At 37.1% G+C, this 24494-nt stretch overlaps 1 protein-coding gene across 3 annotated transcripts in view; it reads left to right on the forward strand.

Moving 5' to 3' along the window:
- KDM4C (lysine demethylase 4C) overlaps positions 1-24494 on the forward strand; it is a 265656-nt gene that overhangs the window by 150466 nt on the left and 90696 nt on the right. For 2 of the 3 annotated variants that reach the window (XM_065655476.1, XM_065655477.1), the window contains 3 exons: positions 15800-15981; positions 16847-17063; positions 18120-18196. In XM_065655476.1, the coding sequence (XP_065511548.1) occupies positions 15800-15981; positions 16847-17063; positions 18120-18196 (476 nt within the window). The remainder of the gene's footprint in view (positions 1-15799; positions 15982-16846; positions 17064-18119; positions 18197-24494) is intronic. The other variant, XM_065655478.1, reaches the window with a different exon arrangement.

Genomic DNA, 24494 nt, shown 5'->3' on the forward strand with positions numbered 1-24494 from the left:
CCATCCTGTGCAGACAGGCTGCAGAAGCCAAGAAGTTTACCCAAGAAAGGGCTTTGCTTCTCTGAAGAAAACATAAAAAATGAATCTGCTTTACCGAGCAATCACATATACAGCCAGCCGAAGCTGATGAATAAAGCTACATTATTCTATCAAATCTGGCTTGTGAAACTTATCAAACTGTGCATCAAACCTGTCCTTCAATATGGAAACCAAATACATTTCTTTTTCATATTGTCTTAGCATTTTGGTTCTGTAATGCACAGATTTTTCAAGTACTGTTCTCTAGAATCTCTTCAGTTAGCAGAACTGGAGACTGGTCCTCTCGCTTCAACAGAGTTGATATTGTGTCTGTGGCTACATGTCCGGCTCCAGCATTGCTCTACGCTTCAGTGTTTACCTGTTATTTGTGCCTGCATTTTGCTTGGAGCTCTTATTTCATATTTTAAGTGATACAAGGGTCTTGCGGGACTTCCTGATCTTTTTCCTCCCCCCAAATCATTACCTCTAGTCAAAAATAGCTGTTTCTTTACAGCTACACATAAACGGTCTTCACTTCAGAGACAGCATGTCTCTTAATTCATTCTTCTTCTTTTAACTAAGGAGTATTATGCTTTCATTTAGCACCATTTTAGGCATTGTTGAGCTGGGTGCCGTAATTTTAACTGGTCCCTCATCAGTACATCTTCCTCCTTGTTCCAAGCCTGAAGTCATTGATTTGTTTCTTCCATCTCTCCAGTTTGAGGAAGCCATACACTCTCTCTTTCTTTTTTTATCTGAGCCTCAGTTTTGCCAGGCAATTAGCTGTTAAGCATCTTTCTGAAAATTAGAGGCAGCTTAGCCCATGATCTATATCATATATGGATATGTTTGGATACCTTGAGGGCTAGACAGAGCATATTTCAGAAAGTGTTATGGTAATTTACACAAAAAGGATAGTATTAAGATTCATCTAGTAAAGTAATTAAAGATTTAAATATATGGTAGTTTGCAGTGAAATTGCTCTTTTTTAATTAAAGATTATATTCTTTTTGCCTGCTGATGCTTTTTCAACATTATGATTAAAACATAGTGTAAAATTTCTATTTAAGCAAGGATTTTATGTGATATAATCTGACTAGATGATGATGTGATGACACTGGTTTGTTAATCTCAAGGATCCTGCTCTTCGTTTGCCACCTTATTCAGTAGTTTGTCAGCTTCCTGATGTCTTACTTTTACGTGAAAGTAGCAGCATCCCAACAGTAAGTCATATACCTTCCAGTGTTTCCTGGTTATATGACAATTGTCCTTCTGGTAGATAAGGGTGTATTTTTGTTAGGAAACAAAACTTTGTCTTAGAATCATTTCAAGTATCTGTTAAGCACCTGTCTGCTTATTGGTTGAAGGAAGTGGTTAAGAGTTTAATGGAACATGGCAGTTATTGGTATTTTCTCGGTGGAACTGGGATTTGATATTATTTTCATGCATGCATTTCTCATTGTGATCTAATTTATCAGCATGCTTTCGTGAAAACACCAGAATAGAGGGAATAGATTTTGGGTGAGCAGAATGCTTACATCCAGGGCAGAGACTGAAGAACTGCTGAGGGAGACTGGCAACCTGAAGCCTCTTCGGCTTTCCTGGCACATGCTGTCATGCGAGTTAAGGATCTGTGGCTAGATGAGTGCCAGTCAAAGGAGATTTTTCTGATCATATTTAAGAATGTTGTCAGCTATCAGGGGAGTAATCGGTACCAATGTACTGATGACTATGCTCCTCCTTATGAAGGTGCTTGATCCATATTCTGGAGTTACCAGAAATGTGATTCAGCATGCTCACAAACTCAGTTCTCGTTCTCTGTGATTCTTGAACAAAAATGAAGCCCCAAATGGCTATGATACTGTAGTCTCTTAGTACCATAACTGTTGAGTTCGTCTATTCCTTTACAAGGAGGATTTGTATATTGATACATTAGTTTATATTTTAATTTATCTGAGTCCAATAAAATCATAAATGTAAGCAAAAGAAGATATGGGCTAGTGTTGTTAAGAAAAACTAAGAAATTGGGGCTTTATAGTTCACCGGCAAATTATGTCACTTTCCCCGAGTTGGAGAGTCTGTAGCCATTTCTAATACAGATAATTTATATTCAAATTAATATTTTTGAATTCCTTCAGATACTGGAGTTCTGTTAGGAAGTTTCTGTGAATAGAGGTGATCAGAGGCCATTAATAATATGAAGGCAGCATTCTTCGATACTGTCAACCATTTTGAAATCATAATTTTGCAAGTAGAATGCTACCGTATTTAAAAGCATGCTTAAATCTTATCAGAGACTTTCTGGATTCACTATTAATAAAGAGTTCTTTTTCAGAAATTGTCATTTTTTGCACAGGATCACTTGGACATTGAGTTTTGTCTTTTTATCACTGCATGGGCTTTTTTATTTGTTTCTTTAAGATCTAATTGTTTCTTCTACAGAAAAATGGTTAATTGTTTCTTTGTGGTCTATTGGTGTTGATTTTTTTTTTTTTTTTACCCTCTCTGAAGCCTTTTCTTTCATAGTATGTCTGACTTCTCAGTCTCCCTTATTATGATTATATTTGCAGAATTAATGTCTAAAGGACTGAACAATGAGAAATACTGGGTACTGAGGAATCAATCCCAGAAATTATAGCTCAGACTGCCAGTTTAGAAAAATAAGTGCAGCAGTACAATGTGAGCTCTATGTCACACTCAAAATACTTATAATTTTTATGTAATGAACCTTGGTCTTATGCTCAATGCGGTATATTAGCTTGTGGTAATATTATTCTTCTGTATTTAATGCAGTTGTATTTCTGCTCACTTAAGCAATAAAAAGGCAAATTCAGCAGAAGGGGAAAGAATACTGACTTTGGATGCACATTGATTGGTTCCAGAGATTTCTTTCCAGCAATATTTGGGCATGCAACATTAGAAACTGTTTTTAGATTCAAGTTGACTAAGATTTCCTATTGCCCTAAATGGTATAATAATAGTATATAGATTGAATTCAGTATGGGTTTCTTTGTATAGGTTTTTTAGTGTTTTAAATGCAACTCAGAAGTTCAATGTCATTTTGCTTTTTTTACTTTGTAAGATAAGGAAACAGAGAGGAAAGTACTGTGAATTGAAAGAGTGGCTTGGACAAGTTTGATTTGTGAAAATTGCTGATGTTACAGCTGTGGTTTTCCTTCTGCTATAACATAAAATAGAGCTGCTTTGTTTTTTACATTCACTCAGCATCCTGTGAGATGTGCTTGAGCTGATAGTAGCAGTTAAGCCATGTAAGGCTTGTTCAGTAATGTCATAAATAGGTTAAATGTGCTGAAATAGGAGAAAATTACACTTGTAGATGCAATTATGATTCTTTTGCTTCAGAGCTTGAAATGCCAGATTCTGCTTGAAGATTCTTACTTATTTCAGAAAGAAATGTTAACTTTTTTTTTTTATGGTGTCACTTGGGAGGTAGAGAAAAATTTGATAACCAACTGATAGAAGCGTGTTTATTTTTGTCACATTAGTATTATAAGTTGCAGTATGCTGTTCACTCCCATATTGTACTGATCTAGTTTTGAATGGAGTTTTACTTCTTTAAAAATACTTTGCCTTTATATGAGTATACATTAATGAAGTACAGCATTTGCATTTTTCATATGGTATTATTATAGAAAAATGTGTATTCTCTCCTCTGGTACCTACATTGCTTCTTATTTATTTAAATTCAGTTTTAAAGATTTGATTACCGTAAGTTCTAGCACTTATATAGCATGTGGTATCCTGAAGACACAAACAACTTTACAAAGTTGTGGTAGAATCTTTCGTAGGTATTTAGGAAAGAGAGCTGTTGAAAAGTAAAATATCAACTTTTTCCGAATGTTCAGTACTGTAGTCAACCTTGTGGGCTAGTGACTGCTCACTAGTAATTTTTAGAACTGACAGCTCTGATTATTGCCACTGGTGGCTCTTGTCCGTTGACATCTTCCACAAGGAGCTCTTATCTGCTTTAGAGTGCATATCTACAGATGCCAGGGCCTAAAAGTAGCCATTATTTTGGTTCAAAAGAGGAATACAAACCAGTTCCTCTAACATTTATGCCTCATTTGCTGGACAGTGGTATGTATGGTGATCATTAAGACTCACTGTCCTTTAGATGAACCTTACAACTCTAACTGTGCAGCTGTCTTAGCTTTAAAATATAATATTTTACTTCTTAAAGGAGTGAGTAGAACTGCAGTCTTAGAGAGAGAGGCATGTATAATTTCTCATTATCAAGTTATCATTATTATGTTCCTGGTGCATTAGTGAAACCTCTCAGTAGCCTTCTCAAGGGTAGCTGTGGAGTCGGTAGGCAAACTGGATATGAAGTTTGCTGGGGAGATAGGTGTCTCTTCTGTAAGATTATCTTCTGGAGTTGAACTTCTGTTACTATAATTACGGACCAAAATGAAACACAGAAAATATGTAACTTGTGTTTAATGAGGAGTAGTTCCCCAAGGTCTTGGTACAGAGAATTGTCTAATATATTATCCTAGTTCCAAGATATCATAGTGGTATTTTTGTTCCAAATAAAACCCCCAAAATCTAGCCCATAGTGTAATCATTGCCTTTGTCAGAATCTGAAGCTGCTTTTTAAATCATCAGTATTGGAAGCGACTTGTTTTTAATGCCAGTGGGGTTTAACTCAATGCTTTTTCTTGGCTGGGAAGTATGTGTAATATTTATTTTTTTTTTTAAGTACAAAATAATTGTACTTAAGAAATTGATCCTTGAGGGAGCCGGGATGCAGTTGTTGTCTAGCGTATGGAGTGTTTATGGGATAATTGTTTTAGTGATCTGTGCAGGGACTGTAGCCTGAAGCTATTATTTTATAATTCTAATTCAGGCATCGATTTGTCATGTGATTTTGGACCAATGTTCAAATCTTACTGTTTCGCATCTTCCATACTCAACTTATGCAGATAAGTAACTACCCGAGGCCTTGTTCCAGTGAAGAACTTCAGCATAATCTTAACTGAAAACATTCAAGTAACTTGGTTCCTCAAAATTTCACTTGTGTTTTACCTAGAGGCACTTGCGCTGGAATGTTGTGTTGACACAGGTTAGATTTGTACTGCCTGAGATATAAAGTAACCATAAAATATGTTTTCCCCACTTGGTACTAGTTTTTGCCTCTAGAGTGGCATAAAACGAGAGTATGTTCGTGAATCTGCTCTGTAGTATTTCTAACACTCTAACAGCTTTAAATACTTGGATATTTATTTGACTGTATAGTACTCTGCAGTATGGTCAATGAAAATACATTTTAATTTCTAAATAAGGAAGAAGTACCATATACTCAGTGACCCTTTCAATAGGCAAGAGCTGTCTTAAGATTGGGAAAAAGTATTCTGTATTTTTCAGCTTTTGTACAAGATGCACTTATCGACAAGTAGGTTGGACAAGTTCTGTAGAGTGTTTTAGAAAATAGTAAGAACTAGATTGTGTGCTAGCTTGGAAAATTCTTAGAAGGCAGAAAGAAAACTGGGGAGAAAAAGCCTACTAAGCTAATGCTTTTACACTGATAATGTAATGCATGGCATGTTTGTTAACTCCAGTGGGTAACTGCACTCCAGTGCTGGTTTTCAGGAGTCATCCCTTAAGTTTCCAGAAATTTATGAGATACTAACTTTAATTAGGCTTTTATGTAGAGAAGTGTTTGTATTTCACTGAGTCCTTTATGATACACTGATTTGATGTTGTTGACATCATGTGTACTAAATATTGGGATAAAGATATAGGTGATCAGGCCTTCAGGTTTAGGTAATCCTTAATTTTATGAAATAAATGTAAATTGAAATACATATTCTACATTTGGAATTGGTTAGCTTAAATGAGCTTTACTGAGCTTTTGAAACTGTATGGCAAACTGGTTTTTCATTAGTAAATCAGCATAGCAAGGTAAATCAAACAGATTTTAGTTACTTTGCTGTTTGTTAGAGGAAATCTTGATTATGGTTTTCCCATCTCTCCTTTTCAAAGTAACTGGTGAGATTTTTTTCAGCCGTTGCTAGTATTTGTAATAATTCTGTCTCCTCTTTTAAATGGTAGTGGTCCTGTCTGCAGCCAGTCTTATCACTACCTGTTGTTAATCACAATTTAGGTTTTCTCTACAAGGTTCTTATTTGTGACTAACACCAAATTAGAAATCATGTTTTAGCCAAAGTAATCTTTACTGCTGTAATGGGTATTGATCACCCTTGGTAATATCCTACTGGCTATGCCAGTTAATGTCAGAGCATAATACACCCTGACTAGGTTCTTTTAGATATTATTTGTATGGAGGATTTAATGAATAACACAAAATTTTCTTACTTGAAATTAGTTGAAGTTACATGGGATTTTTGTTTAGCAGACTGATACAGCAAGTATCAGCAAGTGCAAGTACAAATTATGTTTAGCAGTGTAGCAAATGCAATACACCAAAAAGCCATGAATTTCATTATAAGACTTTAATGATAAGCTCAAGAAAAATTGAAATACCCCACGGTCTAAATGCATCTTTCAATTCTGTCAAATTGTCTTTTTAAAATTTTTTTGAAATCTGAATTTTTCTGACCTTTCAAAACATTTCGACATAACTTTTTTGATATTTTACTTTTCTCTCTCTATTTTTTTTTTTTTTTTTAAACCGAAAGCACCCCATTAGTTTCTTTCATGAGCTAAACCTTATTTAATCCAGGAGTTCTTAGGTTTAGCTTCTAGAGCTCTGATTCAGTATGGCTGTGTTTACCTACAATTTTTATGAGAAATGAAGTATTAATTGATACTTCAGCAATTAGACTCTCTAACTAAAAATGTATACATAATTTACAGTAGTGTTACTGTACAGTACCATACAATAAATCAAATTTCTTGTACAGTAGAAGAAATTAAAAAGTTTAGAATTTCATGTTTTGCTATGAAATCTATGGCTTTCATTACAGAAAAAAAGCCCCACAATTTCTGAAGCTGAGTTTGCTGATATACTGCAGGAACAGTTTGAAGTTGCAAGTCTTTTTCCCTGATTGACTTTTTTTTTTTTAATTATTATTATTATTTCCTCCAGGACATTTGAAACTATAGATAGTGCCTCCCAGGGCTGAGATTATGCTCAACTACCTGAAAAATAACAGATGCTACTATGCTCTTTGTGGTAGAGAATGCTGCTGTACAAAGCCAGGAAACATCAGTGGAACATAACCCCAGGCAGCAAAATCATTGTTGAGACTGGCAAAAGCAAATTGTACTGTATTAGCATCTATGGCTTTTCACATCTGCTGGGTTAAATCAGCAAATACTGGCAACAGCCCATTCTGCAAATGGCCCAAATGTTTTCTGAGAATTTGAGTTTAACTTACTAAGCAAAAACCATTCAAAGCAATAGTATCGAGTGCTGGAGCAAGTTTACCACAAACTATTAAACCAATAACATTTGTGAAAACATTTATTTCATTCACTTGCCCATTTGGAGAGCAGCACAGTACCTGTTTACAAGTACTTTGTTATAAGAATATCCTTTGTACTAACACAGATTCTGGGCTATCATTTTCTTTTTGTCTACACAGTTTGTTTTAATGAATTGTTTCACTTTTCCTAAATACGTAAAGGGATACAGATGCATATAAATAATTGCATAAATGAGAACCGGTATATCCAAAATTACATTAAAGAGATAAATTAATCCTATATAAGTATCTTTTTTGGGTACAAATATGATAGCCGGAACTAGTATGGAGTTTAGGATTGCTAACTACCTTATAGTATCAGTGCTACTATGGCTGACGTATGATACAGTGAGGTTTATAGCAACTGTTACACATTTATTTAAATTCATTAATTGGCTCATCAAGTATTTCTGCTTTTCTTTTGGAAAAAAACGAACACTTGCTCTATCCCCTTAGGAAACAAAATATTTGATCTCACTATGGATTGTATCAGGTAAAATAATACTACAACAAAGCATTATACTTGCATTGAAGTAAATGCTGTCGTGGTTCATGGAGAATTGAGATCCGTGATCACTTGTGATGGAGGCACCCAGAAATCAATTTAGGAAGGCAAAAAGCTCCAAGCAGACTTTATTCTAACCAGAACCGTTTAGCAGAGAAGCAACCAGAAACAAAGTTTATCCAAAATTATTCAGCACTCCAACATTATAAAACATAGTTTCTGATTCTGTTTAGGAGTTCGATTACTACATAGCCAATTCAGATGCAAGGGATCCCAAAACTCTAGAATGGTGATTCATAATGCGCATCTTGCCGCTCATACAAAGTGAGGACACTCAAGGGTACCCAGATAATCACCAGTCAGGAAAGGTGTCTCAGTCCTCGAGGAACTTTCCTTAGATGGCCAGTCTAAGGAGGAGAGTCTCTGCAGACCTGCTGGTCTGAGGAAGACCAACTCAAAGGGCGTCTCTGTCAGGCTCCATGTATACCCTAGTTGAATCTGAGCTGTGGTAATTTATGGTAGATAAGATCATTTGAAAAAAATGTGCATACTAACAGACTTGCATGAGAAGGTCTCCTTGGGACGCTATAAGAGGCAGACATGTCACTCTTATTATGTGAAGACCACTCCACTTAGTTATTTTCAAAGCATACCAAAATCAGTGATACATTTAATGATAAGGTGTTTGAGTCCAAGTATGATATATTCTCAAAGTGTATTCAGTAAAGGGTCTTTGAACTTGTTTAAACATGTACTCCAAATTTGAAGGTTTCCATATTATCCAGGAATTTTCTGGCTGCTTTAAACTGTAATACCTGACACTCTAGCAGAAGTCAAGTCAGTCTTTTTACATGTAAATACAATTTAAGTACCAGTACTGAAGAACTGAATTCTGTGTTCCTTGTGCCAGAGTTCCATAGTCTCTGACAGGGTTCTTTTAGATGTCCCACACAAGAAGTACTTAATACCACATTTACTGGTAGATATTTGATATTACACAGGATTTTGCATTAGCAGAGTGATACAGCAATGTACTGAAATAAAAATATGAGCACAGTATAGCATGCATATTGCAATGTACAGTTGGATTACATTAAAAATGTGATTGCCATTACTGGTCTGTGTATGCTCACTGTCGTGATGCTGGTGTCACCATTTGCTGGGAAGGAATACATAGGTTGAATCAGCTCAGACCTGTTGGTCTCTTCGAAGTTCATTTTGTTCAATGCTGAACTTTTTATACTCTATGTTGGACTGAATCATGTACACACTTCCCATATTCTGGTCTGTTTGGCTCAGGAAGACATTTGCAACCAGCTGATTCACCCAGCTGATATGACCATTTATATAAAACAAAGGCGCCCCCTTTATGTTGAGATAAATTCTTCTTACTTTGCAACATCTATGAGCAGTCACTCTCTAGATTCTTGGAGATTAAAAAGCACAAAGCCCTTTTGCACGTCCTCTGAGCCTTCTTCAGTTTCAGTTGTTTATTAATCGATCACATTATACATGGAACATTAAAGTGTAAATTAGAGGAACAGTGCCCTGATTTACAAATAAAATATACCTCCATCATCAAGAAGACTGCCAATGTTTGTTAGGCAGAATGAAGGAGTGTCTGTTTAATAGTAGTTCCTCTTCCACATATGGGATGCCCAAGATCTCTTCTCTGTCCTAGAAAATATTAATTGAGCATGGAGCTCCTTTCTGTGACATCAGGAAATGACTGAAATTCTGAATGATATTTCACATTTGTTTCCTTTGAGTAACACATCCTTGTTAATGAACCAAATCATGGGAGATCCCTTTGGCCCCTATTCATGGCACAAAAGTGATAAGATTAATTTACAGCTGCAGAGGTAGGGGCTGGTTTGAAATTAGGGTTTATTTTATAAGGTGCACTTAGAGACATGTTTTGAACTTTACAAGGGTGATAAGCTGTAGAAGTTGCATGATATTTAATTTTGTTTCCTGACTGTGATTGTTCTACCTTAGCAATTAGTTTTTGGGTTCTTGTCTACGTAGATGTTTCCAATGGTACAAATACAAGCCTTTATTTTTCTTTCTTATGCAGTGTCCTATTTATAATTTTTTTTCTAAAATTTAGTTAAATTGAATTTTTACATGGTGCAAGATGTCACACAGACTTTTTTAATGTAAAAATTGTTTACTTTCATGTAAGCTATTTAATTTTTATTTTATATAATTTCTCAGGTCTGTCACATTCCTAATAATAAAGGCTTCATGTGATAAGCAGAGGATTTTCATTTTCCCAGTTGAAGAAACCCCCTACTGTATTTTTATAGTTATGGAACTGAGAAAGTGTGCTGTATGGTTCTTCTCATAGTTGCACTTTGAAGTAGGGAGTGAACACACAGATCTTAGTATAGTCAGCCTCTGAGCTCAACGTCTTATCTGCTTAAGTCCTCCAGAGATACATGGTCTCAGGAAAAGAATGAGCTTGACTATAAGAAGGTGAATCAGATAATTATTGTTCTGTTGCATTGTTAAGCAATTCTGAATTCCTATGAGTAGTTCTTATACTTTAGATTAAGCATAACATTTATGCTTTAACATAGTGTTGTGAGGGAACATGTTCTTCTAAGGAGGTGTTTACTTTTGTAGTTGAAGTGATGGCCTTAATTTTTTATACGACATTGCTACAGGAATAATTACTGTATGTAAGGTAGTGTTATGATTCAGATGGAGATTAAATAACACAAATAGATCAACTGGAGACTTTAAAGATGGTTCTTTGAGTATTTGTCAGTGTGCATATGTATTATGCACGAGAGTTTGCAATCTCTTCGACAGTGCTATCAATTGAGCTGCAAATATATATGGAATTCCCTTGTCATGGCTAGCAGGTTCAACTCCCATATTTTCTTTTATCATCTCTGACAGCAAGACGTATCCTGTAGTATAGTTAAGTTGATTTGATGTTTCTCTACCAAAGAATAATGAGAATGCATTATTCACTTTTCTTTCAATTAATTCTTAATTTGGAATGTGAGTTACATGCTGAAAAGCTGAAAAAAGCAAATGGCACATCAGAGTTCTCACCAGCAAATTCTGATATGCACCTGTACAGTCCTGTTCGTGCATTTACTGGCAGTGAACTGTGAGGAAATATCAGTGATATGATCCAGGTTACAGCAGACATAGAAGTCAAAATAAATTGCTTAGCTCAGTTTCAAGTGTTGTATAAATAAAATGCTCTCCATAGACATACATTGTGTTTTGTGTCACTGCATTGGTTGGCCTGAATCTCTGGGATTATCTGCCTTGGGCCATTGGTAGCTGCTCGTAGAGCCAGGCCAGTTTATTGCAAAGAAGGTTTGACTAAATAATGGTGTGGATTGTAGAGTGGTGTTGGTTGGCAGCATTGCATAAGTGACTGTCCATCAAAACCTTCTCTACCGGAACTGAGACAACATTCTCAGACTCTTTCAGAAAAATGCCAATATATAAGATTTTTTTAGTGACACATTGTGTTCATTTAGCTTCATGAAACATTACGTACTGGTCTTTGTTTTGGCAATGTTTTCATCTGTTTCAGTGGGGGAACTGATGCTTCCACCATGGCTTTTGCAAGCCTTGAGTACTGAGAAATGGCACTGATACGTAGTTGAAGTAGAAGGTATGCCTGCTTACGACAATGGAGCTTCTGAGATTTTTCAGTCAGTATCGACACGGCAGGTTGTTCTCCATTCTTACCCTGAGAATCCTCAGTTAAGGTGAATTTTGAGTGGAGGTATTGAGTTTGCGGTTGCCTCTATACTTTATGGCGTTGCATATAGAAAGCATATGAAGGTACTTGGCACTTCCATACTTCTAACAAGACGCGCCTGGTCAAAAAACACTGAGCTCACCTGAGGTACCTGAATGTCTGCCCTGAAACCATGCATACCAACATGAGTCAGGAAAATAAATTTATTTTAGGCTAAGTCACTGATTGCTTTTTGGTTATGTAGTACGTAATGAAAGGACTCATTAAAGAGAACAAGAGGAAGTAAGAAGTACTGAATAAATAGCAAAAAAAAATCTAAAAAAACCTTAAGTTTTCTATTTATTTTCAGGACATAAATATTACACTGGAATTATCAAATGAACAAGTGAAGAAAAGCTATAAACTGTACCAAGATGGCAGTGTGTTTGTTACATCAAGTGGTTTTATACTCTATGCTTTCTCTCAAACAGGTTGAAAGTTAGTTTTTCCTTGCCTTTTTTTGGATAACCAGATTCTCAGTTTTTATTCATGGTACATGACTTCTCTGACTTCATGGAAACCAGAAATATAACTCCAGTTGTACTACCTGAGAAGCTGACCTGGAAAGGCTTCTGTCAGTGATACTGGCACATCTTGGAGAGACCACACAAAGTGAAACTGCACAAGTTCTACTGATGTAGGATATTTACACATGTGATTGCGTGTTTTATCTGGTGAGAAAGTTATTGAAGGCAGCCTTGTTGTCATATGCTATAATGGGAGTCATGTCCTCTGTAACTTTTTTTCTTACTATCAGTTTCTTTTGACATTTTGTGATTTCATTGTGTGAGTGGGTGAATGTTGACTGTAAAGAAATGAACTAGTATTTCTAAAACTCTTGAAGGATGATAAATTAATCTTGAGGTTGCCTAGGAAATTCTTGAGAACTGAAATACACAAACCATACAGTAGTGATAACAGAGGGTCAGGCAAAGCTTATATCCCTTAAGAGCGTCCGTTCTGTCTATTCTTAATTTTGTGTGCTGATAAGGTAATGGTCCTTTAAGAAGTACTGGGCTAACTAGTCTCCCTTTAAAAGGAGGAGGCATATTTTTATTTTCTCGGCTGTGCTTCTGGACTTGTTACGGTGGAGAAGAGTGAGAGATTGCAGAGTGTAATGTACAGGAGGATCACATCAGAGAGGTTGGGGTCCGAAGTTCATGCAGTAAGGAGTGTTGAGAAGATAGTCATACCTTAAAGGAGATGGAATACATAATTAGATATGATAGAGATCAGAGGCAAATGAGGAGGTTTGCTTCTAGTCAATAACTAACTGGAAATAGTTGCTCTAAACATAATGTAAAGGGGAAAAAACATTTATTAAAATAGTGTTGAATTTTTTGAAGGTTTCGGAAGATGCAGTCCAGTACATCTGCATATGACACTTTGTCCCTGACTTCACTGGAGTGTGGTTTGAAAATAACTACAAAGCTCTTGAAAGCAAGAAAATATTTTAAGACTGCTGCCAGCTTTATTCCTAGCTCTTGTATTCTTTCACTTCCCCGATTTGGAAGGGATGTGTAAACATCATACAAGAGGTTACTGAAATTGTGGAGTTTATTTGTAGTTAAATATTATCTAAATATTATATATATATCTAATATATATAAATATTATATAAATATTGTTCTCGTCAAAAGCAAAACCAATATGGTCATGAACTCAGTAATGTGCTGCAGGCAATAGGAAACCAGAGCACTGTGTGAGAAAATTACAGCTATCGTCCTAGAATTGATTCCAGGACTGGAAATCTGAAGATAGATTTTTTTTTTTTTTTTTTCTACTAAAGAAGAGCATAATAGGCTGAGGTTCAGAGCAAAGACCTTAACCCTCATGAGAGAATTATTCAGCAGTGATAAGGAGTGGTGCAATCAAGGAGCGTCAATTTCCAAATGAATAATAGATACGGAAGATGTAAGTTAGAACCTTCACAACAAATTTTGTGTTCCTCTTAGTCTTCTTCATCAGGCACAATCAAGCCATGAATTTTCTGTGAGGTCACAACTACAATGAAAATATTTAAAATTATGGCAGTATAAGCTCCTGAAAGAAAATAAAGAAAGGATTTGGAAATTAAGTTAGCAAAGATGAAGCCATTTGTGAGACCATTCCATAAGGGAAAATTTAAATCAATAGAAATGGAACTAGAGGCATAGATTTCAGAGCTATTTATTTTACAGTTCTGGAAAATTGCATGCAATAGAAAAAAAATATGGTAGGACAGAATGTTTTTAACTAAAACCTCAGTTAAGCTTTTAACTTAAAAAAAAGGAACTCAGAAAGCTGTAAAAGTGATGCCAGCATTTTATATTTCCATCTCTTGTGTTCAGCTATTTCTTCACCACTGTTCTTTTATAGCTAACTTATTCACCATAAAGCTCTGCTGCTGAATATTGAGTTGGTGACACCTTTTTTTGCAGATCTTTTGTATTTGTTCTTCCACCTGGATTATTGGCAAATGGTTATTGAATTGATACTAGTTCTCTTGAGAAACTATAAAAAATGGAATAAAATTCCAATGCAGGATATATTAATTAAGTTGTGTTTGCTACACTTAGCTTGCTTGTAGATAAATATTTTAATCCATATTTTATTCAAAACTGAGAAAAATGGTATCAACCTGATAGTGCTTTTGTAGCAATGTGTGACAATTTATCATAGGAGGAGACCCATAAAGTCTCTGCTTTTTAGTAAAGTCAACGAAGGCAGTCATGGGCTGAAGGAATGTGGTGAGTCAGCTTAGTATACTTCATTAAACATTTCTCTGTTGTTGGAATTTTCTTCTTCTGAAATAAACATTTTTTCTTAAATACATTGTTAGAAAACGACTGTATACTATAGACCTTTTTTGTTACCTGAAATTTCTGTTCAATAACTTCCCACATTTTCCTTCCCACAATCGCATTATTTTAATTATTCTAATTGATACTTACCTGCCTTCTCATTGATCATGAAAGATTTAATAGGCACTGTCCACTTGAACGAACAGAACCACAGACCTCATCATTAATCAGAGCAGTGTATAAGGACACCATTCAGAAAAAAATAGCTAATATCTGCTGTCAGCAATGCTTTCTCCCCTAGAATGAAAAGGCACTTCTCATAATCTGTACATTTTGCAGACAGCAGTCGCAAGGTTGCCTGTGAAGATACCTTGAGTTTTCTAACTAGCTCAGACATGTGACTAGGCTGAGGTTCTGGTGTTAACAACTGGATCGTTAATAATTATGCTATTGATTTCACTGGGGAAAGGGTTTTACACCCAGTCTCCTTTTCACAGCTTTCCTTTTCCCACGTCTTTCTCAATAGCAAATTACTACATTTTTTGATTGCTTCTATTGAATAAGCTATTTCTCTTGAGTTTCAGTCTCACTTTATTTCCCACCTTCTTCAGAGGCTTTTAATTTCATAAGGTCACCTTTGCGGAGTCCTGCACGGAAACACTGCTAATAAGTAAAACAAAATTTTCCAGCATCCACAACAGATCACTGATATTACAAAATATTTTTTCCTGAAGCGGAGTCCAGCATGCATGTCCACCTACATCTTAGATCTGTTTGTTCACCATTACTTCTTGGCTAAAACATTCATCTCTTTTTTCCTTTTGGAAAATGAATGTCAGTTTTCCATAAAGAGTTCAGAGGTGACATTGTGGGTGAGCAGAGTGATTAGTCTGGTGCTGCTTGGCAGGTTGCAACTTATTCCATCCGTAAGGAGTACAGGGCAGAGCGCATGGTGGGGTAGGTGGTAGACATTGGAGGAATTAAGAAGCGGAAGACTGAGATACAGTGTTGTGGATATGAATACGAACTGTAAGCACTAGACCTAATGACCTACTCTATGTGGAGCAGTCAGCGTGTGACGCCGGTGTTGAACCACTTTTTTGTGTGCTTGCCCTGTTGCATAATTCTTTGAGCCTTCTGCCTTTGTATTCACACACAGAATTCCTATAGCATTGTTTTATCGTTATTAGCACACATGACAAAATCGGTGTTTGTCTTCATTGCAGGACTGCGATGTAAACACTTTTTTTTTTTTTTTTTTTAATTCTTTAAGAACTGCCTGAGACTACCTTAATTGAAGAGGAAGTTCAAGAGACAGAGACATGGGCCAGGCCTCTGGTCTACCTTTGGCAGACACGAGTACACAATTTCAATGCTGAAAAAGAATACAATGCAGCTTGTGCAGAAAAGGAACCACACTGTGCCGTTTGCACTCTTCTCATGCCGTACTACAAGGTAAGCAAGACCGGAACAGCTCCATCTCCAGGTCAAGTGTGAAATAGTTGCCCAGCTACTTCATTTCCAGTAAACTAGAAATAAGATAAGCGTGTGAATTTGATTTGTATGAGAAGTAAATAAACTCACCGTTGTTGAAATTCAAACTGATACTCTGTTCACCTGCATTTATTCTTGGTTGCAGACAGTGTATGCCTTCTGCTAGGGTTTATGCAGGATTGGTGTTTAGTGTATGTGTGCTTGCACTTGAAGTTACACTTTTGGAGGTGGCAAATCCACGTAGGTTTGTATCTTTTAGCTATATCTTTATATGTCCATCTTCAAATGCTTTTTATCTGGGCCTCTTCTATGTCTCTTTCCTGCAGTGTTGAAGAGCTAAGTGTTTTCACAGTACTTACGCCTTCTCGGGACTAATATTCCCATAGAAACGGTCTAATGCAGAGCACTGTTTGATACGGGCTTGCGGAATTCCTGTGTCAAAAGTGAGCTAAAAATTCTGCTATAGTACAGTGGTACTAATTCTGAAGCTGCTAAACTGGAATCCCCACAGCATGGGAACTAGGAAGAAAACTTTTATTGCACTGGACCCAGTTAAAAGGCTCAAAGGGCGACAGGTGGTTGAACACAGCTGCAACAACACTAGTTTGCAGGCTGAGTGCTATTCTAGATTTCACAGTTATTTGAACAGAACAGGAGCTATAGAATGACTGTGATAGATAGCTAGAAGCAGTTAATTCTCTCATAAAACTGTTACGTTGTTAGTACAAGAGCTGGGAGGGGAGAAGTCATTTGATCAGTGTCAAAAGGAAAAGTAAGACAGACTCTCCTTTCTGTTACTTAAATATAAATTTTGGTTATTTTCCAGCCAGGCAATCATGATGAAGAAAGTCCTACTTTTGGGGAAGCAAACTCAGCAGAAACATTGATGACTGAAAATGAAAAGACTAAACCTCTTATTCCAGAGATGTGTTTTATTTATAGTGAAGAAAACACTGAAAACTATCCATCAAATGCCTTTATCGAAGAAGATGGAACAAGTCTTCTGATTTCCTGTGCAAAGTGCTGTGTACGGGTTCATGCAAGTAAATAAACTAATTGTTCAGTTGGTAGAAATGTAATTTCAAACTTCGCTGTATTGATAAATAATAGTTGACTAGGCTTCTAGTATGTCTTAAGAAGTACTTGAAGAACATTTCTTTATGTAGTATCACAGTATCACAGAATGTTAGGGATTGGAAGGGACCTCAAAAGATCATCTAGTCCAATCCCCCCACCAGAGCAAGAACACCTAGATGAGGTTACACAGGAAGGCGTCCAGGTGGGTGCTTCCATCGCTGGCTAAATTTATTTAAAACTATGTTACTTTTTCTGTTTCTTATTAATGATTGCTTTGAAAATAGTGAAGAATTAACTTTTCTGTAAACTTCCAATAATCACAAAATCGTGATTCTCATTTCAGTTCTGAGCTGTTAAGTTCCTTTTTTACTTGTCGTATTTTAAACCACTGTGTGATGTTACTATGTCCTTATTAAATAGTCAGGATGAAATCTTGCTGGATTTGTGAATATTACTATTAACTTTAGGTATGCAGTAATTTCCTTTACCTTGCATTCTTTTTTATGTCAAGAGTGACTGATGAATGCAAGTTTTTTTTCTCCTGTATCTTCTACAGACAAGTAGGACTTCAATAGTTAACTCTGAGAACTCCATGTGAAATTCTTACATGGAAGTGCAGTATAATTGCATAGAGTAAATGTCAGCTTATTAATTCAAATTAGACATTTTATGCTGCAGAGAGAATTAGACATTTGCTATTGAAAACAGAAAATAAGAAATTCCCTGGGGTTTGGGTTTTGGAGTTGTTGTTGGGGTTTTTTTGCATGTGTTTGTTTTCTGTTTGTTTGCTAGTGGTTTTTTGTTTGTGGGTTGGTTTTTTTGTTTGTTTTTAGCTTTAGGAAGAGTGTCTGTGTATCTAATTTATATATTTAATGGACTATGGGATTAGCAGTAGGCGTAGATTGGAAGAGTCTCCTAGCTCACAGGAGGTGTGTATTACTAGTGTTTACACACAGTTGAATTGTATGACATCATAGAGAGAAAGGCAGAATATATTAATCAGTTCAGCTCTTTTATTCTAGGTTGCTATGGTGTTCCTTCTCATGAAATCCATAATGAATGGTTGTGCTCTCGATGCAGAAAGGAAGCCTGGACAGCCGTAAGTTTCACACGTTGCTTAGTTATCTAACCCATTAGAGATTAAGGAAAGAAAAAAAAGAAACAGCACAAGCATGATTGCATGGGAAATGTGGCCTGTGTATTTTTTTCTGAGCACACTTGTTGGGGAAAAACTATTTGTAAAATACAATTAGATTTCAATCTAAAATGTAGTAGTATAATATTTTAATAGACAAATTTGGAGTAGGTCTATACACTGAGAAAAGGATCATCTAACAGAATATAGTTGTGTATAGAACATTGTTCAAAGAAACAACTGAAAATTTAAATGCAGACAAGAGGGAGAAAAAAACGAGATTTCCTCTAAATATTTTAGACTTCGGGGTGTATGTGTGGGCAGCTGGAGAATACAAAAATGGAAGAGAATAATAAATTACAGTCAAGAAGTAAATTGTTCTTTTGCAGCAGGTTTACTGTGCTGTGTAAGCAGAAGGTTTCACTTGTGAAGATCCTAAATGCCTATTTTATTTAAAATAAGATATAAAATAGTTCTATACAGCAAGGAATAAATAAACAAGCAAGTAATAGTTCACAGAATCCCTAAACGTATAGTCATTACAAAAACCAAACCAAAACAAACAGTTTAAAATTTCACATTTTACCAATCTATCAGTTGCCATGCTCAGTGATCTAATATTTGTTTTCGTTAAAAAAACTTGAGGAAATGTGATAAACAGTAAACAGATTTGATGGCAACATGGCTTTTTTTTGTTCTCTTGTTGAATTACCACCACATATTTTTAGTGCCTTAAAAATGTGAATCCTTAAATGACATCATAAAATTTTTAGATATGTTGAAAAAGCTATGAGAATTCAAGCTACTGGAAAATACAATATTGCTTTATCAAACGTTACTTCTTGCATTTATGAGAGCCACCTGTAAGAAGTTCACGGTCATAGCATTAGCAAACTGAAAGTAACAGTAAATATAAATACTTTTTTTTTTTTTTTATACACTGTCAACATTTTAAGGATCTTTTGTGAATACTGAGAGTTAAGGAAACAAAAGAGGAATTGGTATTTTTAATCCTCATGTTACCTAAGCTGGGGAAAACAAAAGGAAAGAAGTTACTTAAGTGACTTAAAACTGCTCATTACAAAAATATGGTCCATCTCTAATGTTTAGTCCTGTGTTCTCTCAGTTTATAGTTATTAAATTATCTGTTGAATCAATTTCTATCTCTGTAATGTGTGCTCATTTTAGTAGGAAAGGTGTTCTTACTAGGTAGAATCGAATTTTCATATTTCATTGATAACCAGAAAACCTTATTTCAGTTTCCTTAGCAGACTGGGTGAGTTTCAGGATGTCCTGAACAACTTTGTGACTACTGTTCTGGAGTCAGGGGAAAAGCATATGCCTCCTCTAGCAAATGACAGGTAGCTGTTAACTCAGAATCTAATTATCAGTTAAACAAACGATGTTAGAAAGCCCTGCTGCTATATGAAGAAGCTTTGTTAATTTCTTTTCAGGGGAGATACAGCTACAATGTGCAAGTATGGGAATTCTGAGTTCTTATTCATGAAATACTGTGTGTGACAGCAATAGGACTGAATCAGATTTTTTGTTAAAAAGCCTGAAAAATTTAGAACTTTGCCTTGGAATCTGATGTTAACTGCGTTGTGACAGTAACACATTTGAGGGGAAATTTGAAGAGAGTATTTCCCTTTTGACTACAGTGCATATTTTAAAATCAAAAGTTCTGAAAAATAGTAAAACATTCTTTTTTTGTAATTTGTTAATACTGTGTTGTAGAAAGGATTCTGAAATTGTCCTGGGCTTTTAAAGTTATTTTACAAATGTTGTTGAAGCGAAGAGGGCATTCCGATAGTGCAGTGGTAGGTGAAAGAGAAGAACAAAACCATTGAGATAATGACTAGTGTGACTCATTTATGTTCACTATGGGACAATAAAGGGGAAACTCGGTGAAATGGTAGAAAGAGGAAAATGTTGGGGAAAAGATTAAAGCGTGACCTGTCTGGGATTTTTCTTTTACAAACTTCTGGGGCAAAAATTTGCATCCAAGGACATTAGTTTGAGAAGAATTATGCACATTTTACTGAATAGATTTAGTTTTATTCTGTTATGATGCATATAAGTTTCTGAAAATAAGGAAGCTCTTATCTTTAGGGAAAGTACTTTTTGGCCAAATTATTTGAGAAGATGAGATGAAGAAGTGGAAGAGATATAAAAAACATACAGAAAATAGCTAAATGGAAATTTTATGTGAGGTGCTTTTAGTACTGGATTTTTTCAAAAACACACTCTAGGAACTGGAGAGAGTCACAGAATGGTTGGGGTTGTAAGGGATACCTGGAGATCATCTAGTCCAGCCCTCCTGCAGGTTCATCCAGAGCAGGTGGCACAGGATTGCATCCAGGTGTTTTTTTAATATCTCCAGAGAAGGAGAATCCACAACCTGTCTGTTGTGGAACCTCACAGTTCCAGTGCACTGTCAGCCTCAAAGTTTCTCCTCTGTTCAGAGTCAGCGAGGCATATGGTGGCAGCAGCTGGTTCCCATGGCTGAGCACTGGATCGGGGCAGACAGTGGGGCTCCTGGAGCCGGGGACACCTGAGGAACATTCTGCTGTGGCATTTGTGCCAGGAAGCGACAGCTACTGCAAGAAAGGCTGGTCAGGGTTAGGCATTGCCAGCGGCAACGGTGGGAGATTCGAATGGTTCTGGGGAACACAGGCGACGAGGAGCGCAGTGAGCGGGGTGAGCAAACACGGAGGTGGCAGCATGGCACTTGGCTCAGGCAGGGCGTGCAGGATGATGTGGAAGGCTATCAGAAAATGTTCTTGTGTTTGAATAGATGTGATGTGGGTTGGTAATGTCCCTCGTTGGGTTATTAGTAAAATAGAGTTTATGAAGTGGTTGCAGCTCCAGTTCAAAGGATTGTAGGGGTAGATCAGTTGAATAGTGAAATTGTAATAGTTAATTCTGCTATTAGGTTTGTTGTTGCGGGGAGTGCTATGTTTTTGAGATTAGATAGGAGTCATCGGGTGGCTGTCAGTGCTAGGAGGGGTTGTAGGGTTTGGCTGTATGTGCGTTCATAATATCTGAATCTAAAACCTCACCCCCCTTGCTTTTAAAGGATAATAGCAAACCACTGGTCTTAGGAGCTGTTCATCTTGGTGCAAATCCAAGTAAAAGTAATGGAACCCGCCCTACTCCTTAACACCTCCATTCTCCTCACACTGACAATCATTCTAGCACCAATACTACTCTCACTAACATCAAAAAATTCCCAAAACTCACCAACCACCATCACATGTACTCAGATACAGGAATTAGCAGTTCCTGTTGGTTGAACCTCCCCTTGGCAGGGGTGACATTGAGTTCAGGTTTTAAGATGAGAAGTAGTATAGTTTGTATTGGCTAAGCAGAGTAGTATAGAGGAAGTTAATCCATGGGTGCATCCAGTCTACATCAGTCTTTACTGCTAAGGCCAGCCCTCAGGAATCCCAGGCCTTGGAGGTAAGAGAGAAAGTCTGGAGAAAGGAAGACTTTCCCTTAGTCAGGGGAGATCACATTAGAGATCATTCAGGCAAACTACACACACACAAATCCATGGGGCTCAACGGGATGTACACACGAGTGCCGGGGGAGCTGGCAGATGTTACTGCTAAGCCAACTGCCATTGTCTTCGAAAGGTCATGGACAAGTGGTGTCCCTCAGGGGTCCATGTTGGGACCAGTACTGTTTAACATCTTCATCAATGACATAGACATCCGGATCAAGTGCACCCTCAGCAAGCTGTGGATGACACCAAGCTGATTGGTGCACTTGACACACCTGAGAGACAGGATGCCATCCACAGGGACCTGGACAAGCTTGAGAAGCAGGCCCATGTGAACCTCATGAGGTTCAACAAGGCCAAGTGCAAGGTCCTGCACATGAGTCAGGGCAACCCCCGGTGTCAATACAGGCTGGGGGATGAAGGGATTGAGAGCAGCCCTGCAGAGAAGGACTTGGGGGTGCTGGTGGACAGAAGATTTGATAGCAGCCAGCAATGTGCACTTGCAGCCCAGAAGGCCAGTCGTGTCCTGGGCTGCAGCAAAAGAAGTGTGGCCAGGAGGTTGATGACCGTGATTCCGCCCCCCTACTCCACTCTGGTGAGACCACATCTGGAGTCCTGTGTCCAGCTCTGGAGCCCTCAGTACAGGAAAGACATGGACCTGTTGGAGAGGGGCCAGAGGAGGCCACAAAAATGATCAGAGGGCTGGAACAGCTCTGCTGGGAGGACAGTCTGAGAGAGCTGGGGTTGTTCAGCTTGGAGAAGGCTCGAGGGAGACCTTATTGCAGCCTTTCAGTGCTTAAATGTGGCTTATAAGAAGGGGATAGACTTTTTAGAAGGGTGTGTTATGACAGGACAAAGGGTAATGGTTTTGAAATAAAAGAGGAGAGATTCAGGTGAGAAATCAGGAGGAAATTTTTTACGATGAGGGTGCTAAAACACTGGCACAGGTTGCCCAGAGAGGTGGTAGATGCCCCATCCCTGGAGACATTCAAGGCCAGGCTGGACGGGGCTCTGAGCAACCTGATCTGGTTGCAGATGTCCCTGCCCATTGCAGGGAGGTTGGACTAGATGACCTTTGAAGGTCCCTTCCAACCCAACTATTCTATGATTCTATGAACTTCTGTGTTTCGGTTTGTGGCCATTGCCCCTTATCCTGTCATTGAGCATGACTGAAAAGAGTCTGACCTCATCCTCTTGACACCTGCCCTTAAGATATCAGTATATAAGTATATATATTTCTATATAGTACGTACATGTATTTATATACTCTCTATATAGTGTGTGTATATATATACACACTATGTATATATAGTGTATGTATGTAGTGTATATATATATTTATATAAGTATAAATAAGGTCCCCTCTCAGCCTTCTCTTCTCTGGGCTAAACAGATGCAAATCTCTCAGACGCTCCAGTCCCCTAATCTTCTTCGTAGTCCTCTGCTGGACTCTCTCCCGTATTTCTGGTTGAAGACTCTGTGGATTTATGGAATTTTACGTGTTAGGTGACAAGATGATGATAAGAGTGAAATGGAGGACCATTTTCAGTGTGCAAAGGCTGGACAGTATGTGTCGCCCACTTGGACAATTTATTTAATATAAACTTCGGCTATTATATATCTAACTGAATTGCTATATATTTTTTTTTTCATGTATTGATTACTGTACAGCTAAATTGTCAGTACAGACAACTTCATCTTTCTATAGCTCTGATTTGGTGACCTGACTGAAATGAACTTATGCCCCAAGAGACCTCTTCATTGAGATATGGTTGTGGAGTAAAATTCACATTTTTAATATCATAAGTTGTCGTTCAATTGGCAAGTTTTAATGAAATGTTGGAGATTGAATAGACCTCACCAATATTAAGTTTACTTAAAACTATGTCCTCCATAGTCTGCTATTTTGTGTTTGTTGTTTTGCGTTTTGTTTGTTGTTTTGTTTGTTGTTTTGTGTTTGTAACTTGTTATTACAAGTTGTTCACATGTCAGCGTGAACTGTTCATTGTCAGCAGAAGGATATAAGAGTGATAGATAGTAGGCATCTGCTACCTGAGTTAAATAGCAAAACCCTACAGTTTCAAGGATGTGAATAATGTTCTGTTGTTTAATCGTACATTAACGATACCCAGTTCACTTTTATTAATAGTAGGGTCTTTCAAAACTCTTGAGATGCTGAAACAATCTCAGAACTATTAGTGATTATCTCTGAGAGTTTTTGGAGCTTAGGTGAGGTACAAGCATCATGCGAAATTTAATGTTACTTTTTAAAAACGCAGGAAATGGGTGACCCAAGGAATTATGTAGCAGTCAACCTATCTTGCATCCCAAGAGAACTAAACAAATGATGAATCTATCCATTTCTGAACACCTAGACAATAACAAAGACATATATACTTAAGAACAAGCCAACTTTTTGCTGTGACAGCTCATGGGAATACAGAATAAGCAAAGGATTTGATGCATCCTAACTTCCACAGGGTTTTGCTAGTGTTTTAAATCCTGATATTCAAGTGACAGAAGAGATATGATATAAATCAATAGTTGCCAAACACATGGAAATATGGATTTGCTTTCAACCCACAGTACCTCAGGCCACAGTAATCATTCTCATCAAACTCTTGACATCACTAAGAATGATAAAGTTCTGTGCATCACTTGCTGAATACTTTTAATATCCTTATGGAACAAATGTGGAAGTCTAGACTGGTCTGCTTTAGGCCATTAAAGATGATCCTGTGGGAGATGGGAGAGTAT

Source organism: Caloenas nicobarica, chromosome Z, assembly GCF_036013445.1.
Source record: "Caloenas nicobarica isolate bCalNic1 chromosome Z, bCalNic1.hap1, whole genome shotgun sequence".
NCBI classification, from domain to species: domain Eukaryota; kingdom Metazoa; phylum Chordata; class Aves; order Columbiformes; family Columbidae; genus Caloenas; species Caloenas nicobarica.